The sequence below is a fragment of the Pygoscelis adeliae genome, unplaced genomic scaffold, assembly GCF_000699105.1.
Source record: "Pygoscelis adeliae isolate BGI_AS28 unplaced genomic scaffold, ASM69910v1 Scaffold463, whole genome shotgun sequence".
NCBI lineage: Eukaryota > Metazoa > Chordata > Aves > Sphenisciformes > Spheniscidae > Pygoscelis > Pygoscelis adeliae.
In genome coordinates, this window is record NW_008824471.1 from 1,215,235 (window position 1) to 1,216,479 (window position 1,245).

Here is a 1,245-nt window from a genome sequence, read left to right on the forward strand (position 1 = left end):
AAAGTGGCCATGAAATTCAAGCCTGAGATAGCACTGTAATTTTTTCCTTTTCTTGATCCTTTACCCAGCTGATTCAAAAGAAGTAACAAATACATTAAAACATATGCACACAAAAATTCACTGTCTGCCTCTCTGCCCCCACCAAAACTTCCTAGCATTAAACATACACGCTCACCTAGATGCCCTTCAAGTTTCAAGGACAAAGTTGTAAAGGACGAACTGAGTCACTGTGTTCTGTAACCCACAAAGCCAGGCAACCATGCCACAGCATCACACCAGATTTTATTATTAAAAAAAAAAGGGAGGGGGAGGGGGGAGTAATTCATTTGTGAAAACAGCTATTTAAGAATATGCTTCTTCAAAATTAAAGTCTCTGAAGTTCAAGTTTTTGATTTATCAGCTTTGCAACTGACTTGGCTTTGAAAACACCAGTTTTATGTGCAGTTCTCGTTAGGTAACACAATGCTTCAGTGTTCGTACTCTTTGGGAAATGGTACACTCTTCCAAAATATATTTATTTAAGAGCAAATTTAATTTGTGCATTCCACAAAAGCATACAGATAACAACACTTACATGACGTCTGCACATGCTGTAGTCATTTTAAGCTGCTGTATCTCTTAACTTCAAGAAAAAAATCGTACAGAGCTGCAGTTCATTATGTTGTGCTCTACAGAATTACTACACTACCTCCTTAGGTCTGCGTTGTTTTAACGTAGGCATTTAAGAGTACTTTGCGTGCAGGCTAGACTCACTTTTTTTGCTCTTTTGCCGGAATAAAGCTTCCATACAGCAACAGAGAAGAAGAAAAAAATTAAACAGAGAAAACTGGGATTTCTTCGACACAACAATAATCTTGAAGCAAGGGCAGGCGAGTCTTTTAACAGCTAGTTTTACCTGAAGACCACTAAGTTGTTGCGGACCACATGCAGACCCTCACGTGCATCCTGTAACTAACTGTCGGTTTCGCGCCGGAGGCCAGCATTACCCCTCCGAGAGGGGAAGGCGAGCACGCTCACAGGCGGTGCGGCTTAGGCCACGCCGCCGCTCGGGAGAGCTCCTCGCCCCGCTCCCAGCAGCGATGCTGCGGGAACCGCCGAGCGCGGCCCCTTCCCGGCGCCCCCCAGACAAAGAGCGCTGCAGCGGCGGGCCTGAGGGGGAGGACGCGACCCCGGGCGCGTTCCTCCTGCTGGAGGCCAGCTCTCGGCGGCGAGGAGGACGCCATCCTCCTCCTCCTCCCCCCCGCG

The 1,245-nt window shown here is 47.1% G+C and overlaps 1 protein-coding gene across 1 annotated transcript in view; it reads right to left on the minus strand.

Annotated features, from left to right (window-relative positions):
- The window catches only part of ADSS (adenylosuccinate synthase), a 42,625-nt gene extending 41,402 nt beyond the window's left edge, over positions 1-1,223 (minus strand). The window contains exon 1 of the mRNA XM_009321263.1: positions 1,018-1,223. Coding sequence (XP_009319538.1) covers positions 1,018-1,223 — 206 coding nt within the window. The remainder of the gene's footprint in view (positions 1-1,017) is intronic.
- Positions 1,224-1,245: the final 22 nt, after the last annotated feature.